At 45.5% G+C, this 18,616-nt stretch overlaps 1 protein-coding gene across 9 annotated transcripts in view; it reads right to left on the reverse strand.

The window, feature by feature from the left end:
- The window catches only part of enox1 (ecto-NOX disulfide-thiol exchanger 1), a 312,484-nt gene that overhangs the window by 278,707 nt on the left and 15,161 nt on the right, over window positions 1–18,616 (reverse strand). For 8 of the 9 annotated variants that reach the window (XM_073045991.1, XM_073045995.1, XM_073045987.1 and 5 more), the window contains one exon: window positions 82–204. In XM_073045991.1, coding sequence (XP_072902092.1) covers window positions 82–204 — 123 coding nt within the window. The remainder of the gene's footprint in view (window positions 1–81; window positions 205–18,616) is intronic. The other variant, XM_073045990.1, reaches the window with a different exon arrangement.

Here is an 18,616-nt window from a genome sequence, read left to right on the forward strand (position 1 = left end):
GGCCAAATGATCACCAGACCTCACAAGCTTGTATCCCCATGTCCAAGTACGAAAACAGACTGGAATCCAAACCATGCTTACCTGATACCAATGGCACTGGGGTGATCCCCAGGTTGTTCATGGCTGTGGCCCAGGCGGTGGTGTCAGTGACAGACATGCTGATCTGGCTCGGTCCTAAGACTATACCTTCCAAACCCTCTGTTCCTGCCGAGAGAAAAGAAGTTGTTTAGCTGTGTCCCTCTTGTGCCGGAGGTTTCTGCTTCTTCCCTTTGTAATTGTGCTTCACTCTAGTCTTTGGAGCAGGCCCTGTGAAGAGAGGGACGGCAGGAAGCTGATCCGGTGCCTGGCGCTGGCTGAGGGAGCACCATCACCTCCAAGGCAGAAGACCAAGAGTTCAGGTTCACTCCAGGTCGTGAGCGGACAGAGCAGAATAGCTCCACTGCCTTAATGACCAGGCCTCCACCTGCTCTGTCCTGAGCAGGAAGACGACATCACAGCACTTCCTGAAATCTTCGCCAACCACCTGTCCCTCAATGAGCCCTCATTATTTCACAATTTACGGGAGCTTACTGTGCACAAGTTGTCTGCTGTGCTTCTGACAGTGGTATAGGAGGGGCACAGATAGGGTAAATGCAAGCAGGCTTTTTCCACTAAGATTGGGTGGGACTACAATCACAGGTCACGGGTGAAGGGTGAAAGGTGCTAAGATTAAGGAGAACAGGAAGGGAAACTTCTTCACTCAGAGGGTTGTGAGGGTGTGGAATGAACTGCCAGTGCAAGTGGTGCATGCAAACTCAATTTCAACAGTTAAGAGAAGTTTGGATGGGCACATGGGTGGTAGAGGTATGGAGAACATTGGTCCTGGTGCAGATCAATGGGAGCTGCAGCTGACTCGTATCGTTCCATACCGCCAAATCACATGGTTTCCTCGCGACCCAGTAGCACATACTTCGGTGGTTGGGGACCACTGTTCTAGACAACCACATGAGAAGTGTGGATGAGAGACAGAATGAAGGAGTCGATGGGAACCTTGGCAGAAGAACGTGGGCTAGTGTTGGGAGCAGTGTAAATATCTCCTTTGTGGTCAGCATGTTTTCAGTGGGTTTGTGACACCAAGCAGCACCAAATGGGCAGCAAGAGAAATAGAGGAAGTTGGTAGAAGGAGCAGTTTCACCGAGAACAGGCCCTCCCCAGGTCACAACAAGCTTCCATCCCTGTGAATGGTTCTAACCCAGGTAGACGGTTTGCAAGTCACAGAGTGCCACCATAGCAGATGCCTGCAGCCCACTGGTCTCCAAACACTCAACTGTATGTAGGGCCTGTCCGTAGGTCAGGTGTTCAGAACCTGTAATATTCTCAGTCTCGTACATTCAAAAGCACAATCTGTGTTTTCCGGGGATACACAATTAACTTATTGATAATTAATTGCAAAAGGCAGAAGCCTGAGCTTTATCAGACACATGGGATACAACTGAAGCATGGATTAAGCACTTGACCAGTGTCAGTAACAGAGAATTTGACAGGTTCAAAACAAAGTCATTGCAGTGCTCAACAAAACAGAAGAGGATGTTTACCCCCAGTTAAAAACAGGGTAACAAGCAGCAAGAGTAGGCCTTCTCACTGGTTGATTTCCACTCTCCCACACCCAACCCATGACCTGATCCAATCTTGACCCTGGCTCCACATCCCTCTGTTGCCATTCCACGTACCAATGTCTGTCTTGGGAGTTGTCCAAGAGAAGAACACTTTAATTTCATTTTATTCAGAGATACAGCATGATAACAGGCCCTCCCAGCCCAACAAGCTCGCACTGCCAAATCCCACACACCATCAATTAACCTACTAGCCTGAGCATCTTTGGACAATAGAAATAAAGGAAGCTGGTAAAGGGGGAGACATGAGCACCTGGACTAAGCCCATGTGGTCACAGAGAGAACGTACAGACTCCTTACAGGCAAAGCAGAACTGATTCAGGGTCACCGACACTTTATAAGTGTTGTGCTAACCACTAGGCTACCTTGCCTTCATTTTTTGTCTCCATTTCTGGGTTTACTGGGCAATGCTTTGTTGGGAATGCACACCAACCAGTCCTTGAACCCCCACCCCCACCACTTGGGGAAATATCGTTTCAACATCCATTCTGTGAATCCTCCTCAGAATCCTTGTGTTTTAGTAAGATCACATCGTTCATCTAAAGTCCAACAAGCCCAGGCTACATTCCTAAACTTTCCCCATTCACCAACCCTTCATCCCAAGAATCAGCAGAGGGAAGCTTCTCCAAACTTCCTTTAGTACAAGTACACCTCTCCCCAAATGTGGAGAACTATAGTGCTCTCACTGAGTTAACGTGCAGCCACAGAAGTCCTTGTTTTTAACGCCCCTTCACTTAGGGTACATGTACTCAAGGTGAGAGGGAAACATTCAAGGGAGATGTGCAGGACAATTTTTTAAAGAAGTTATACAAATGATAAATGCCTGGAATGGATTGTCATGGGTGGAGATAGAAGTAGATACGCTGGTAATGTTTTATTGGAGGGACAGCGATCACATGCAAAAGAGATTTAGTCTAATTTAGAATTGTGCTTAGCACCGATATTGCAGGCCAAAGGGCCTGACTGGTCCTGTATTGTTTGATGTACGCTCGAACAATAACCACCGTGTGCACTTTCCTTCCAGAACTTGTATGCTAACGTTGCCTTTCAAGGACAGCCACAACTTTCTAAACTTCAATACTCCAAAACCTCACAACTTGAGCAATATTCTGCCTTTCCACTCTTCCTTCCAAAGTGAATCACCTCATATTACCCCAGCTTTACACCCATTGTGCCTCTGCCCTCTCACTTAACTTTTCTATAGCTCCTCTCAGACTCCCACAGAAGCTTTCCAATCATCTGGTCAGAGGATTTGATTACGTAACACTCTGTCCCTTCATCTGAGCCGTTAAGCAGACATTGCAAATCACTGAAGCTCTTACTGCCAACTCACGGTTGCAGCTTGCTAACATGGGAATGGCACGTGTATCCCAGCTCTGCAGTTAGCGTTTATTTATCCATGTCAATACATTACCAGCAAAAGAGTTTTATCTTTTGTTCATTTTAGAGCTTTGCAGAGTTGGGTGAAAGTGTAGGAGATTGGCTTGAAATGTCACAAGGCACAAAGAATTTAAAAGCCTTCTACTGCAATGCTCCACACTGTATGTGTTTCCAGTTTTAGCCAGCATTGTGGATATCCAATGAGCTGGAAAGCCAGGGGAAGGGTGATGGGGTTTGTGGTGTTGACTCCATACGGAGGCTGAGGAACAAGCCTTACTCCAGACACCCCCTACAATCAGAATATTACTGCTTCCAAATGTCTGAAATCCAGATTCTCTACAAGAAGTCTGCTCAATTGACACTAAGCCAGGAACTTATTTGAGTGTACGTCAAGAGGAGAGGTAGCTAGGAAGATCTCAACAACCAGAACATACAGGTGCCTAGGGAAGGCTTGTTAATCATGGCCTGACTGTCTGAAGGATGAGTACACAGGAGGAGTAGGAGAATAGTGAAAGGAAATTACTGGAACTTTAAAGGACACAAAACACTGGAGAAATCCCCAGAGTGTAGATCAGGCAGCATCTTACTATCTGCTAATGAGAAAGCAGATACTAAATGTTTCAAGGTAGTCCTTCCCCTTTACTTCCCATAACTAATTCCCCAGTCTCATTCTCCGAGGAATGAATGCTGGTGTTAAAAATCTCCCCAAAAGAAGCTTTGTCTCCTTTTCCATTTCCTCACTAGCTTCCTCTATCATTTTTCCTCATTCATTCTTCGAGCTGTTGAAATATTCCCAATTTTCCAGATTCTTCTAATCTTCCCAAAGCTGTGCATTTCTTTTTACAATCTGATAACATCCTTAAATTCCTAGATTAATCACAACTGCTCATCCTTCTCACAAAGATTTGATCCTTTAGATGAAGGTAACATCTAGCCATTAAACATCTGGAAGCAGTAATAGTCTGATGCAATGGCTGGTTGGAATAAAGTCTGTTCCTTAGCCTCCTTACATCAAGGTCAACCTCCTCCTGTCTTTGTAGTGGATCAGCACAATGGACACACAAGAGACTGCAGATCTGGAGCAACACATCCGTTCAGTTCATATGAAGGTCTTGACTCAATGTTGACTGCCTTCTTTCCCCCATAGATGCTGCCTGACCTGCTGAGTTCTTCCAGCACTTTGAGTGCTTCTACAATACACTGCAGCTCAACTATAACTGGAAACACTGACGTACAAGATGTGCCATTACAACCCATTTTGAGTCACTTTTGTGTTTTCTCCCAATTCTGCAAACACCAAAGAACGAGGAAGAGATACATTCGAGGATTTGCAGACACCTAGATCTTTATGAACATTTAGATTTGTAATCGAATGCCCAATCACGTAGCACCAATTTGCATATTTGGGTTTCCCCGAGTCTACAGTGTTTTGCTTTCTGACAGATCCTTAGCCTTGCTTTGCAAAAGCAGTTTATTAACCTGCTCAGATGCCGGCAGATAGGGGAACAACACCAGTGCACACAAGGCTAAACATTTTCCCCTTGTTACCTGCAGCAAGCATACGCTCTTTATAATAAACTCAAATACCGGAAACATTTGTATTCCAGATTTCCAATGTCAGTGGAAGTTTTAATTTTCTTGATAATTATTGCTGATGGCCTCTCCTGGGGTGACAGGAGGCAGAGCAACTAACTGGAATGTAATTCAGACAAGAGAGGGCAGGATTTTCACAGAGAATGGTGGGGCCCTGTTCATAGCACAGAAGGACCAGGGAATACCAGTACCTGCGTTCCTGAAAGCAGGTAGGTAGGCTGGTAAAGCAAGCCTTCCACATGCTGGCCTTCAGTCTGGCCATGATTATAGGAGGAGGATGTGTGTTTTTTTAAAAAAAGCCAGAAAGAAGTGAATTTGCAGAATGCTCTGCCACAGGTTTCTGTGGAGCCCAAAACCACGGGCATATTTAAAGCACAAATTGATAGCTTGCCGATTAGTCAGGGTTATCAAAGAAGGCAGGTGTATGGCATTGAGTGAAATCCAGGATCTGTCATGATGGAATGCCAGGGCAAACTTGACGGGCTAAATGGCCCAACTTTGCTCCTACGTCTTATGGTCTAAGTTGGGATGTTATGTTGTACAAGATGTCAGTGAGGTGTCATCTGGGGTATTGTGTATAGTTTATTGGTCAGCTGGCTATAGGAAAGATGGTGTTGAGACTTGAGGGACTGAGTCATGGAGAGAGGCTAACTAGGCTGGGACCTCTTCATTGGGGGTAGGACCAAGGAGGGCAATAATTTGATAGAGCTGTATTAATCATGAGGGGCATGGGTAGCATAAATCAAGAACTAGGGGGACAAATGAAGAGATTTAATAGGGACCCACGGGGCAACTTTTCACCCAGGTCAGGTAATGGAATAAGCTGCCAGAGAATGTAGAGGCAGACACATTAACGACAGTTAAAACGTAATTGGTCAGATACTTGGACAAGAAAGGTTTAGAGAGCTACGAGCCAAATGCAGATGAATCGAACAGGAATCTTGGTCAGCATAGAGCAATTGTGCTGAGAGCCTGTTTCCAGCTGTAAGACAATGAGCAGGTAAAGTCTGTCAGGAGAGCGAAACTCTCAACCTTCCTCGAGGTGGAAGTACTCGAAGCAGCAGTAAATCATCCATCCCTGCAGTTGTGAAGATCACTGTTGATCTTTACTTCAGCACTGTTCTGTTCCAGGAAACCTGGATGATCCTACCCATTGACTCAGGGTAGAGATTCACCAACCACCCAGCTGTTCGTCCTCTAGTCTGACAGCCCGGCGCCCAAACTCCACAACCAGGGGAAACCTCTTCCCATCGAACGTCCACACCACTCTGCTACAAGACAGACTGCTCGGCTCAGCACAACACACTGTAAGTGCTGCTGATTGTGCAAGGTATTGGCTTGTTCACACTGAGCTAATCATGACCGCCAAAACCTCAAATAGAACCTGCTGAGGCAGAGTTTAACATCAAGATGGAATGCCAATAAGAAAACCACAAAAAGTTACATAATATGCAATCATAAAACTACCCGTCTTGAAGGGCCTCAGCCTGAAACAGTTGTTCCGTTTCCTCCACTGATGCTACCTTACCTTGCCAAGGTCCTCTAGTAGATTGCATGCATTACTTCTGTCCCTGTACCCAGTTGTCTATAGCAACTGAAGCAATCCAGAGATTACAAATTGTGAGGTCCTGGTCTTTATATGACTAATTTCATACTACAGAATCTCAACCCTTCTCCTATGACCTCCGGCTACTCACACTCCCCTTCCAGAATGTCCTGCAGCGACTCGAGACATCCTTGACCCATATACAGGGAGGCATCATACCAACCTGGAGTCCCTTCTGTGGCTATGGGGGCACTTAACTGATGAGGGTCCAAGGGTCTCTCCTCAGAGCAAGAGCAAGACATTCTGATACTTTAACCAGCGGGTGGTAAATCTGTGGAATTGTTGCCATGAACAGCTGTGGAGGCCAAGTCATTGGGTGTATTTAAGGCAGAGATAGATAGGTTCTTGATTAGCTATGTCATCAAAGGGTATGGGAAGAGGGCAGGGGAGTGGTGATGACTGGAAGAATTGGATCAGCCCATGATTGAATGGTGGAGCAGACTTGATGGGCCAAATGGCCTACTTCCGCTCCTACTTATGGTCTTACGATAATAGAATCCCGTACTCCTATCACTCACCAATTTCCAGATGATATAAACATAGGTAACTCAGAATTAATTCCCTCCCATATCCCAGACAAGCTTAAGGTACTGCCTGTTGGGAGATCAAACTATGCAAAGAACAGTACACAGTTACTGGCAGGACCCTTAACAAGGGTGTCAGAGGGATCTCAGGGTCCAAGTTCATACAACCACCTAGAAAAAGCTGCACCTTCTGGTAGAATGGTAAAGGAGGCAATGGCATCCTGTCAAAGGATCTTGGCCTGAAACATCAACTGTAGTTTTTAATCCATAGATGCTGCGGTCTGCTGAGTTCCTCCAACATTTTGTGTGTGTTATACAGCACACTTCCTTTTATTAATCATCTCATTGAGTTCAAGAGTCAGGAAGCAATGTTGTAGCTTTATAAAGCTCTGGTTAGGCCACATCTGGAGTACTACACTCAGTTCTGGTCGCCCCACTATAGGAAGAATGTGATGGCTTTGGAAAAGGTGCACAAGAGGTTTATCAAGATTAGAGAGAAACTTGGGTTGCTCTCGCTGGAGAGGTGAAGGCTGAGGGGAGATCGGACATGAGTTAGAAAACTACGAGAGGCATAGAGAGAGTGGAAAGTTAGTACCTCTTTCACAGCTCTGAAATGTGATACTACAGGGGATGTGTTCAAGGTGACAGCAAGTTCAAAAAGAAATGGGTGGGACAACAGAGTGGTGGGAGCCTGGAATTTGCTGTAGGGGTGGTGGGGAAGGCAGATATGATAGTTAAGACCATAAGATATAGGAGCAGAATTAAACTATTTGGCTCATTGAGTCTGCTCTGCCATTTCATCATGGCTGATCCATTTTCCCTCTCAGTCCAATCTCCTGCCTTCTCCCTGTATCCCTTCAAGCCTCGACCAATCAAGAATCTATCAAACTCTGCCTTAAATATACCCAATGGCTTGGTTTCCGCAGTTGTCTGTGGAAACGAGTTCCACAGATTCACCACTCCCTGACTAAATAAATTCCTCCTCATCTCCATCCTAAAATGATACCCCTCCATTCTGAGGCTGTGTCCTCTGGTCTTCGAGGCTCTTAGGCATATGGAAGGATTTGCATCACGTGCGCACATTTGTTAGATGGTTTAGTACTGGTTTAATTAGCTTGGCACGACTTAGTGGGCCAGAGGACCTGTTCTTGTGCTGTACTATTCTATGTTCTATAAAGAAACAGGAATGGTCACAGTCCAGGCATTGTGTAGCCCAGATTCCCACTGTCTCATTGGAAGCCACTGGGCATCTGTCCTACGCAGGCATGGTGGGTTAGAGACGGACTGAGCCACTGTGAGCAGCACTGCTACTGCCAGTTGGTACAGGACAGAGATCAACAAACAGTACAGAAGCAGGTCACTCTGGAGCAGATACTTCTACTCCCTCGTCATAAGCAACACGGGAAGTTAATCCTGATTTACAGTGGTTACCATGGATTTTACACACTGCCCACATTTTCCTCCCCTGTCGAGAGCTCAGTGAAAGAAAAACCTGGGCATGAAATGGGAAGGCAAATCATTCCCATCCATTTTCTGAAACTAGTTCCACCCACGAGATTAGCAGCAGATTGATTCAAGCACTGAAGTCAGAGTGGGTGAGGAAAGGTGGGCACTGTCCATCTTTCCTCTTCCAAGTCTATTACACCCTCCTCTCTTGGACTCCCCTTCAATGCACTTGCATTATACCCCTCAACCACTCCCCCGGGAATAAGACCTCAGCTCTCCTGGGGTAACAGTACTTACAAATTCCTTTCCACTCATTATACAAGTACCAAGCCAGAGAAACCACTGTCTTACTGCGAGACTGCGACAGACCTACACCAGCGGTTCACCTAGGTGGCTTTCTATTCCGAGCCGCTGGCCCAAGGCCAACCCGGATTCCAGTGCTGCCCGTGTGGGGCTTCCATGTTCTCCCCAGTCATGTGGATTTCCTTTGGGTGCATCAGTTTCCACCCACACCCCAAAGATCTGTGGGTTGGTAGGTTAATTGGCCAGTGAAAAGGTTACAAGTGTGCAGGTGTGTGATAGAATCTAGAGGGGGTCTTTGGGAATTTGGGGAGAACACCATGGGATAAATGTGGTTTAAGTATGGATGATGTTCAGCATTGACTCAGTAGACTGAAGGGCCCATTTCTATGTTGTACCTCATTACATCTCCATGCACCAATACCCTATATCCTCTGCCTCTATAACCCTAGGGCCCTTTGACCTTGCGGTTCTTTGACTATGGCCCTGCGTGACCATGACTCCTCTCCAATTAGCCCAGGCTTGGCCATTATCACCAGCATCACCACCCATCCAGCTCGGGACTCGACTCGCTGCTTCGACCAGTGCAAGGCTGACCTCTCAGGTGGGACTGGCTTGGCAGAATAAATAACAATAACAATCCGCCTTCCCAGCACCATCTCCTTTTGCCAAGTCTTTGAAAGAAAAAGTTGTCAATGTGTAAATCAAGCTGCAAATTCACTATTCACCTACTGACCAACTTCACTTCAACTCCTCCCTGGTCTAGTGATGTGTGTTCTCATGAACCCCTGCTGACAGATTATCCCACATCCATCCCCGGGCTTGACATGTGGAATGGAGAGGACACATTGCAGGAATGTTGAATGTATTGGTCTTGATACCAGCTTACTGTTGTCACAAAATACAGTGGGAAAAGTTTGTTTTGCATGCCACTCAGACAGGTCATGCCATACGCAGGTGTAGTGAGGTGGCAAAAAGATGGGCCAGCATAGACTCAATGGGCTGAAAGGGAGTTCCTCAAACAATATGGAAACCTGTGGCTACCAGAACTTGCCAGTGGGACGTTTCTCCTGCCCATTATTCAATTAGGTTGGACAAGGAGTGCGGTTGGCTGAGGAGGCCTGTACGTTGTCAAGGACACAAACCAGTCACTGCGCACTAGTCTAGACTGAACAACTCTCCCTTTACGCTGAAATTAAAATGATCCATTTATGTCACTTGCAGCAATGGCAGAGGTTGTAGATTCTTTTTGAAAAAGAACAGAAGATCTTTGATGTTCTGAAATCACTATCCAGAGGCCAACCAGACTGGAGAAATGTCATAGGCACCACGGTACGTGGATGCCACAGAACAAACAGCAGGAGCTCAAACCTCTGTGGGAGGGTTTACGTATCTCATCTCACCACCCATCAGATTGGCATGGAAGTGCCACCCATCGTAAGGTGCCTGCTTCACAGTCAGCCAGGTAAAGCAAGGAGAAAGGAATTTTGGAAGGGAACAGAGCAGATGCCACTCTTTGAGTGTGCCACGTTGCCAGGCAACAAAGTTCCATCATAAAAATTGCTTCAGTTATTATACAAAAAGCATCAGTATGGGTACTAAAATATTGCTGCTTAAAGCAAAAAGAGACCTGGGATTAATTAGGAACAGTAAAAATGTCATTAATGGTGATGGAAAATCAGAACAAATTATAAACAAGTGTCGCATGAAATTTCCCAAAAGTATGGACAATATTTACAGAAGCACATGAAGAGCAGCTCATTTTTCAAAGAAATAAAGTCAAGCTTCAGAAACAGAGCAGGCAGACTCTGAAATACTAATAACCATTGCACGAGGAAGGGGAGTATTCGCTGCAAGGACATGTAAACCATCTCCCACCCACCAAGAGGAAAAAGTCTTCTTTGAACGGTCAATCTGACTCCAAAACCTGGGCCTGGTTGCCACATTTGTTGACAATAGAAAGGTAGACTGGAACGCAAGTTGTGAATGAGGCAGGAAGAGACTACAAAGGGTTCGATTAGAGCGGGGGGCAAAGACTGGCAATTGGGAGGTAAATGTGAGAAACAGTGGAATTGTCCTGTTTAGCGAGAAAACTAATAATAATAATAATAAAAAAAACCTATCTGATAAGGAGGGATTGCAAAGGGAGCTGATGTCCTAGTCCTAGACCAAGTAAGTCAGAAAATCCAACAGAATGCTACTGCTTTTTGAGGGGACAACAGAATACAAATATAGGGAGGTTCTATAGGGCACTGGCGGGACTGTGTCCAGACTACACTGTACCATATTAATCTCCCTGTTAAAGCAAGGATGTTACTAGCTTGGCAGCAGTTTAGAAAAGCTTTATGTATAGAAAGGTTTAGAGAGATTATAGGCCAAAGGCAAATGGCATGACTCAGAGAGACATCTTGGTTTGCACAGACAAATTGGACTGAAGGTATTTTTCCCTGCTGTATAACTTGATAGCTGTAAAGTCTACTGGACTAATGCCTGGAATGTGTGATAGCTTTATGAGGAAAGCTTGGACAAACTAAGTTTCTATCTGTTAAGTGAGAAGGACTGGACTGAAATGCACAAGATCCTGAGGTTTTGTGAGGGTGAATTCTTTTAATGGAGAGCCTAGACTAGAGAGCACAATCGGATAAAGTAAATTATAGACTCCAGTGGGGCTACAAATGAACAGCTGCTCTTTAAAACACTGGACTATATTTCACATTCAGCTTAAACAATACATTTTGCAGATTCAAAAAAAGTTTAAAACCCTACACTGCAGAACACAGGAGAGCACACCTTCTCTGCAAAGGGCACAAAGTTATTTCCCCATTTTAAAAAAAACTTTGGGTATTAGGGAACAAGGTATTCTTTGGGTCTGATACTGCGTTGATTGACCCCAGGAACAGCACATTAGGAGGTGGGCTAGGATATGGAAACCAGGAGTCTATTCTATTTAATTATTCATTTCCTATCAGAGACCAGTAAACAATGCAGCAAGACCCCAAACAGCTCGAGATGAGCCCCAACGGCCAGGGCTCCCAAAATACCAATTTAAACCTTTCAAGTCAGAACGTGGTGATTTCTACATTGTCCACAAATCACAGCCACCCCTCTGTACTGGGTGCAGACATTACTTCCTGGCATCTTCAGCCATTGGCAAACTCTCATACCCTTCCGCAACTCTGACGCTGACTGAATGGTAAGGCAGTCAAAGACCCCACCCATCCCAGACATTTACACGAGGAAATCTGCAGATGCTGGAAATTCAAGCAACACACACACAAAATGCTGGTGGAACGCAGCAGGCCAGGCAGCATCTATAGGAAGAAGCATAGTCGACGTCTTGGGCCGAGACCTTTCGTCAGGACTAACTGAAAGAGACAGTACGGGATTTGAAAGTGGGAGGGGGAGTGGGAGATCCAAAATGATAGGAGGACAAGGGGGAGGGATGAAGCTAAGAGCTGGGAAGTTGATTGGCAAAAGGGACTCACTGGAGAACCCCAGACATTTTCCCACCAGCTATCAGAAAATGATACAGAAACCAGAAAGCAAGCATCTCCAGGCTCAAGGGGAACTTGTATCAACTGCTGAATGGTCCTCGTGACCATGCAACCTACCACAAAAATGTTTCTCATCATATTGCAGAGAGTACAGTGCAAGTAGACAATCTACTATTGTTCCCACCTCCCTTGTACTACCACAATGGATGGCATTCAAAACAACGGCTTTCACTGTACCTCGGTGCATGCCACAGTAAATAAACTGATTTACCAATGTTCACAGCTCTTTATCCCACATCGTACACACCCCAGTGCAAGGCCCTTTATCCTACCTTGTCCACCAGATACTTACCTATACTAACCCCATTAGCAGGCCCACAACCTTTCTGTCTTGAGTCATCCAGGCATTTCTTAAATATTGAGAGAGTCTCTGCCTTCAACAACTTCTCAAAGAAGACATCCCAGTCTACATCCAACCTCTGTGAAATAAAATCTTCTAAACCTCTTAAACTTTGACCTAAACCCCCTAGTTCTCTAGTTTTAGAAACTTTAGGAAAGCCATGCAAACCAACCCAAATGCAGTTAAATGGAGATGCAATTTAAGAGAAAGTAGGGCCAACTCAAACTAAAGAAAATAGCTGAATAATAGGCTAGGTTTAGTTAATGGGCCAGTGTGTCATGTCTTCCTAATAGGAACAATGTGATGGAGTTCAGTGAAAAGTTTGCAATGGGAAAAGGTTAAGCAGCCAATTCTGGTTGGGATGCTGGCCACGGATGGGCTACAACAGAATCACTAGCTAAATGTGGGAGCTCGGTAGAACTGGAACTGATTCATGCTCATAAGAAACAAATGTTCAACTTGCTACAAAAAAGAGTGAAGAACAAGAAAATGAACACAAAAACCACATGGAAAGGACACTACAGCAACAGAGACAATGGGACCGCTTGGTAAAGGAAGCTATGAAATAAAGCAAGAGGAAGAGAATTTTAACGTCTAAAGGTCTCACTCCAATTAAGAACTGGAATTTGATGGTAAACACTGTGGGACAGCGGAAACCTGATTGGAAGAGGACTGACCAATCAGGAGGGATCATGATGGTGGGGGTATAAATACCACCAGACTAGACATGCTCAGGCATCATCCCTGAAGAAGATGGCAGAGTCTGTCATCGAAACGTCAGTTATAAATCGATACCAGTACCTGGCTGGAAGCCTGGAAAGGGTTTATTCATCATATATGCTGGGAAAGCAATAGGTCCTCTTTTTTTAAAAAAAAAGGTGCATGATATTGAAATTCCATAGTGATTTTCATGATCAGCATGTGGTGAACTACATATACCTGTCTGGACACGCCCCCCCCGCCTGACTGCTCCTGTGGCTCCTCCCACGGACCCCAGTATAAAGGCGATTGGAGACACAGCCCCGGCCTCAGTCTCCAGGATGTAGCATGGTGGTCAATTGCTGCTTGTTCTTTCTTCCAGCCAATAAAAGCCGATATCTCACCTCACGTCTCCGAGAGTTATTGATGGTGCATCACAGCAGCCAAAAATCCAAAAGATACACCCAAAAGTATTCAGGAAGCAATATCTTTGTTGCCCAGTGTTACTACTGGTCAGCAATAATGGGTTTGTAGGTAATGGCAACATAAAAATGACTGATATCTTAGAGGAAAACTGTCAATCTTTACATAAGAGTTATGATAAGAATCTCATGAGTTAATATTATATTCATGGATAAGGATATGCCAAAAATTGAAATGAAATAATGGCATTGATGAAAATAGTGGCACTAAATCCCCTGGCCAAGATTGTTTCAAAGTGAGGGTGAAGAAGATAGCTCACCATTCCTTTGAGAAAGTATAACACAACCTTACCACACGATACTCCGACATTGAGATTCAGTGACGAGGAGATGTTACAGAATATTAGAGTTTAAGTTGATGAATAACTTGGCAAGTTTTTAAATATTTTTTTTATTAAGGGTAACTGATATAGCTGTTTTAGGTTATGCCTAACTAAGCTTCAGGATTAAATTTGTAAGAAACTAGGTAACTCATGGAGGTTTGAACCTGTTAAAAAAAAAGACTAGGCCAACGGCTGATTTCAAGTTTGAAATTGATAGTTTTTATTAACTAAAGATATTATGGCATTAAGAGGAAAGATTTGCAAACCAAAGCCAAATGTACCATCAGCCATCATCTAATTGAACCTGCTCAAGGTTCAAAATTGCCACATTCATAAAATATTTCCTAAATGGGGAGATACAGTAACTTAAGGATTGAAAACAGAATAACGTTCCTCAGTACGTCTCCTTCATTGTTAAATTTTACTTAAATAAAGACAATATTCCTTCAACTTTTAGGAAGTATTTGCAACATAAAGATATAATATTTGCAAAGGATCAGCAATTAAACAGTAAATCACACCAAAAATCAGTTACCAAATAATCTCACTGCAGAGATATTCCCCAAATAGTAACACACCCAGAGACACCCACCAATTAGCAACTCACTCCCAGACATCTCTACACTACATAATTATCTCCTACCGCTCTCTTCTAAATAGAAACTTCCTCCATCACACCCCACAAGAGCTCCTCGAAACATTAGCATTCTGTCAGTGCCAAATGCACTGAGAGTCTCTGTCAGATGCCTCTGCATCATATTGAAAACACTTCCTGTCTAAAACTTCCTCTACATATTAGCACCTTTCCAAGTCATATTTATTTTAAGACATGGTAAGGAAATATCTGGAATCTTTAATAACAGAACACTTCTCCCAGGATTGTCTCGAGTAGGAAAATTACACAATGAGTCCTGTTCCAAATTGGCAGCCTTTTTTGTCATTCAGGCCCCAAGCTCTGAGACTCCAAAAATGTTCTCACACCACCTCCTTCCTTTAGGCTAGCTTTAAACACCTCCTCAAATATGCTTTTATCATCAATCAAATAAAAAATTAAGTGTTATGACTGCTGTGAGCACCAGAAAATATCTTAACTTTATTGATTTCATTCCCCTCTAGATATAAACGGTATCTGTATCCAGCATTGATAAATTAAAAAAACAGTTGCTTCAGTCTTTTGCCATGCTCTAACACAGATATTTAACATTTATGTATATAATTTGCAGGGACAAATGAGTCAATACTCTCAAGTTGCAAAAGGAATAAATTGAACAATCTATTTTTCATTCATGGTCATCCAAAGCCCTCATCTGTCATGTTAACTTAAAAAGCAACTTAATACTAACATATTGCAAAGCAGTTCCTGGAGTAAATGCGACAAGAGGCATGGGCAGAGGACCCAGCACTTGGTCAGAGGCTGAAAGAGAGCAGAGGACACACCTTTGTTCATCACCACCACTGAAGTACCAACGTGAAGGCACTGCCTCAAGGAGACATCATTCAGAATCCCCATCATCCGAGTCATGCTTCCTTCTCCCTTCTCCCATCAGGCAGGAGCTACAGAAGCCTGAAATCACAAGCCATCAGGTTCAGGAACGCCTTTTTCCTCCAGCCAACGAATTCTTGAATCGACTTGCAGAACCCTAATCCTACCCCAGGAATGGAACATTCTCGACCACATCAGGCTCTACTGTGGATTACTTATTTTGGAATTTGTATTAATTTTATGTCTTTGCACTGTGCTGCTGCCACAAAACACCAAACTCCACATCAGAAGCCAGTGGCAATAAATCCGATTCTGACGGACTCATCTCTGAACACGAACACACACACACCCCTTCCAGGAGGATTCACTTCCATCGATGCTGTTTGGCCTGCTGAGTTTCCTCCAGCATTTTTCTGTGTATTACTTGCATTTCCAGCATCTGCAGATTTTCACTGTTTGTGATTGAATATTTTTTCTTCACTGCCTTATCTGATTTATTTATAGTTTATGTTCTGTATGTTCTCTGAACCTATGCAGCAAGCTCCTCAGTTAACCTGTACACATGACAATAAGCTCTACTCAAGTTTGCTTGAAGTGCCAGTCAAGGAACCCGGAAGCTCAGGAAAGGAATCCCATAGCTCAGATCTCAGCAACTGGAGTGGTTAGAAATCAGAAGTAGAAGACCTCAGATCTTGTGAAGTGAAAGGAGAATGCAGAGACATTTAAAAACAGTAAACTATAATTAAGGTATTACTTAATCAGGAAACACAAGTGTGATTGATGGTTGCAGTAGTGAGATTAGCATGTGCTACATCAGAATTCTGCGCCAGAAGACAGGACAGGGGAAGATGCAGTGGCTGCTTCCTCTGTACTTGATTACTTCAACGCAGAGGCAAGAACCAGTTCAGCGGCAGAACAGCTGACATGGCTCGAGTTGACAATGTCACTGCAGTGCAAGTATAGGTAGTTGCACTGTCTCATTGACCCCGTCAGCTTTAAAAGCCCGTTGATCCAGAGGGCATTCATCTTAGGTTGCTGAAGGAGGCAAAGAAAAGTTTGTCGTAACCTCCCAATACTCCCTCAGGAGTCCAAGGGCTGGAACCTGACAAATGTAACATGCTTATTCAGAAGAGTACATTGATGTGCCCAGCAATTGCAGTCTCAGGCCATTTTAATCTCCACTGTGGGCAAATGTTGACAGAATCCTCTTCTTTGAAATACCTTTTGCATCCAGTCAAAGAGAATGTTTAAGAAAGTGCCTCTAACAGTGTAGCCTCCTCTTCAAACCTGCCTAAACTCACTGGGAGTCGATCTCCCAGCCTGCAGTCTCAGTAAGTGGAGGGGAGCCATCTCTGATTCTTGACAAAATGCAATCATCAGAAATGTGCACAAGTATCTTTAATTTCTGGGGAGGTTAAAACATTCAGTTTGTCACTGAGCACTGTTACTCGAGGTACTGATGAACATATCCTGGCTGGTGGCACCACAGTCTGGTGTGGCATTTTCAATGGGCACGAATGCAAGAAACTGCAGAGAGTAGTGGATTCTGCCCAGTTCATCATGGTCACATCCCTCCCCACAATCAGCGATATCGATAGAAAGGGCAGCCTAAAGAGAACGAAGAGCCACAGCTGCTGGGCCGTGCCAGCGCGCAGGGGGTTCAGCAGCCCTGTGTCCTACAGCGCCAGGTTCAAGAACAGAGCTTCCCTTCAACCATTCACTTCTTGAACTCAATGCCACAGCTCTAATCAGCACTGTTAAGCAACATCGTGACCCACTTTGAAATACAATGGTCTGTGGCGACCCACTTTCTGCGCAGGCGAACCGGCTCACAAATAGCCAGCGCGCGGGGGGAGACTTTGGTAATGCACCTCTGACGTCATTTCCGCCCGGAGAGGGCAGGCGCTAGGGATTAAATGCCAGCACCGCGAAGTTTGAATAAACTAGTCTCGAAACGACTTACCGATTGCATGTCGTTATTTCAGCGCTGTGTGTAGTACATCGTTACAGTGGTGACCCCGACGGTCCAAACGGGATTTGGACCAAAGATGACCAACTCTTCATCTGTTCACGCAGTTTCGCTGAAACTGCCGACTTTCTGGATGCTGCGACCACGCGTGTGGTTTAGCCAAGCAGAAGCCCAGTTCCAGATTCGGCAGATATCCTCTGATTCCACGCGTTACTACCACGTGGTGAGCGCCCTTGACCAGGAGACGGCCGCCCAGGTTGCGGATTTCATACAGTCGCCCCCGGACGAAGGCAAATATGAAGCATTCAAGGCGCTGCTCATTGGGACCTTTGGCCTCTCACGGCGTGAGCGGGGTGCCCGCCTGCTTCACCTGGACGGTTTGGGAGACAGACTGCCATCAGCATTGATGAACGAGATGCTGTCCCTGGCTGACGGACACGAGCCCTGCCTCATGTTTGAGCAGGCATTCCTGGAGCAACTGCCCGAGGACATACATCTGCTGCTGTCCGACGCGGATTTCAGCGATCCCTAGAAGGTGGCAGCCCGGGCAGACGTGCTGTGGAAAGCCAAGAGGGAGAGCGTGGCGTCCATCCGTCAGATTACCAGACCAGGCCCGGCAGGGGGGCGCACACAACACAGAGGCAGGAGTGAGGAGGCCAGTGAACACTGGTGTTTCTACCACAGGCAGTGGGGCACAAAAGCCCGCCGTTGTCGCTCGCCCTGCAAGGGCCAGGGCCAGCTGCCGCTAATGACTATGGCGGCCAGCCACCAGGACAGCTTCTTGTACATCTGGGACAAACAGTCGGGATGCCACTTCTTGGTCGACACTGGAACAGAGATCAGCGTCTTGCCCCCGACAGGGTATGACACCCGCAACAGGAAGCCAGGACCCACCCTGAGGGCCGCAAACGGCAGCACGATACGGACCTACGGCACCCGCACAGTGCAGCTGCAGTTCGGCGCCAGCCGGTTCATGTGGGTCTTCACACTGGCCGCGGTGGCCCAACCACTCCTGGGGGCAGACTTCTTGTGAGCACACAACCAGCTGGTCGACTTGCAAGGGAAAAGACTGGTACATGCCGAGACTTTCCAGACATTCTCCCTGGGTGAAGCCAAGTTGCCGGCCCCACACCTGGACTCCATCACGCTGTCGGACAACGAATTCACCAGAATCCTGGCGGACTTTCCATCGATTCTGGCACCGCAGTTCACGGCAGCCATGCCCAGACACGGGGTACAGCACCACATCCCGACCCAGGGACCAC

The sequence above is a fragment of the Hemitrygon akajei genome, chromosome 5 (assembly GCF_048418815.1).
Source record: "Hemitrygon akajei chromosome 5, sHemAka1.3, whole genome shotgun sequence".
Taxonomy (NCBI): Eukaryota; Metazoa; Chordata; class Chondrichthyes; order Myliobatiformes; family Dasyatidae; genus Hemitrygon; species Hemitrygon akajei.